Here is a 1,943-nt window from a genome sequence, read left to right on the forward strand (position 1 = left end):
GACAAGGTGCAAGAGGACCAGGTGGAGTTACCCTGTCTGACAAATCTTTTTGGTTTCCTCGCTAGGCACGTGCTGATAGCCATGTCCCTCCTGTACTGCTGCCCGCTGGTCATCTACTTCGATGTCAACTATGAGATGCCATCGTTCAGGCCAAAGCTAGAATATTGGCCCAGTGACTCCTGGCCCATCGTGGTGCCTTACGTTACCCTGGAGGAACCGCACAAGCAGTGCTAGAGCCGGTTGCCCTCAGGCATCCCTCAGGCACGGGGTGTGTGATGCACACGTGTGCGTGTGCGTCTGCGCTGGGAAGCCCCCGGCTGCGCCTCTTCCTCAGACAAGGGCAATGTGGCTGGCAGATGGGGCAGGGAGCGGCTGAAACCTCGTGACACTGGGCATGAAGCAGGGTGGGAGCCCACAGGTGCCTTTGGAAGACTCTGCCCAGAGTGGTGCCCAGGGAACCGAAGATCTCCTTCTCCAACAGATCCCCACCGAGAAGGGGAGGGAGACGGTGCTTCTGTGTCTTCTGCATTAGACAAGTGGCGGCAGCCTTGCTGACCAGGGCAGAGCAGAGAATGCAGAAGCCAAACTGGTGACAGCTGGGTTCGTTGGGGCTACTCTAATTAGTATTACTAATTTTATTTATTGATGTACATGATCTTGCTCAGGAGGGCTGTGCATTAAAGCTATGGACACTGCCTTGCACTGAGCCCCTTTCCTTCCCCTGACTGTACCACGTCCCTCGTTGTCTGCCAGTCCCTCCCACAGACGGGGCAGCCAAAGCTCTCTCTGACCCAGGGAGAGCTGTTTATAATGAGAAATCCCCCCAGGTGACAACTCCAAAAGAGGCTCTACGCCAGGCTCTACCCCTTCTTCACCCCCAGTGGCCCTTGTCCCTCTCCAGCTCTGACAGTCTCTGACGGCCGTGTGGAACTTGGAGACTCCTCTGCTTTCTGAAAGGGCTGGCTGGTGGCAGAAAGGGAGGTACGGAGCCAGCACATTAAATATACGTGTCAGTACCTTCGCAAGCACAAAGAGAAGATGTAAAGCCTCAGAGAAAGAGCACTGCTCTGCCACCGGTACAAAGCGATGCTTTGCAGGCTCTCCCCACAGCATAACAGCGAAGGAGTTGCTCTCGCAGGCATGGAACGTGCTCTTTTTGCAGCCTTGCTGCACAGCAGTGAGGAGTTGAACTGCGCTGTGAGTCTGAGTCCTTACACAACCAGTGGGGACTTGCTCTGGAGAGCACCCAGAGGCTGGCACGATGGCTGAGGTTGTCTCCCTGCAACGCAGCCAGAACAAAGTAACATCACTCCAGGGACCCAGAGGCTTTCTGGGCCCCTGCGAGTAAAGCAAAAGCAGAAGCACTCCGAGCTTAACCTCAGGGGCAGAAGGTGTTGCCGGGCCGCTGCTGCCTCGTGGGTGCCTCTGCAATGGTCCCCAGAGCCACTAGATGGCAAATTTGGCTCATGAACCCCGAGTAATATTTCTTCTTGGGAAAGGGATGCTTTGCCCAAGGACTGAACCCCCAGGTCTGGTTTCCCTGCCCTCTGCACCCCTCAGCACCGGGGTCAGTCACGTCTCTGCCAAGGCAGCCACCGCCGCAACACCCGCACAAGGAGCAGGACGAGGGGTACTCGGAGCTCCGGCTTTTGCATGCTCTTGCCTCCCCACGGCGGTGCTCATCTCCCGTTTGCCTCTTTGTCTCTCCTGCACGCCATCACTCTTGCCTCTCCCCTCATCACCCCATCTCCCTTTCGCTGACCCTCCCAGTTTCTCTCCCTCGTTTGCTCCCCTCAGCCTTTCCCCAGCCCATCACATTCTTCTACAGCCTATTAATAACTTCTGGGCAATTGCACCGGGTCCCCGCTGGGCTCGGCCCCTCCGTTGGAGCTGCCCTGCGCAGCCACTGAGCGCGCCGGCAGCAAGTTCAAAAGGGCAGCGGG

At 57.3% G+C, this 1,943-nt stretch overlaps 1 protein-coding gene across 1 annotated transcript in view; it reads left to right on the forward strand.

Moving 5' to 3' along the window:
* Positions 1-234, forward strand: part of ACER1 (alkaline ceramidase 1) — a 10,178-nt gene extending 9,944 nt beyond the window's left edge. The window contains exon 6 of the mRNA XM_009869644.1: positions 66-234. Coding sequence (XP_009867946.1) covers positions 66-234 — 169 coding nt within the window. The remainder of the gene's footprint in view (positions 1-65) is intronic.
* The last annotated feature ends 1,709 nt before the right edge of the window (positions 235-1,943 follow it).

Source organism: Apaloderma vittatum, unplaced genomic scaffold, assembly GCF_000703405.1.
Source record: "Apaloderma vittatum isolate BGI_N311 unplaced genomic scaffold, ASM70340v1 scaffold17225, whole genome shotgun sequence".
Classification (NCBI taxonomy): domain Eukaryota; kingdom Metazoa; phylum Chordata; class Aves; order Trogoniformes; family Trogonidae; genus Apaloderma; species Apaloderma vittatum.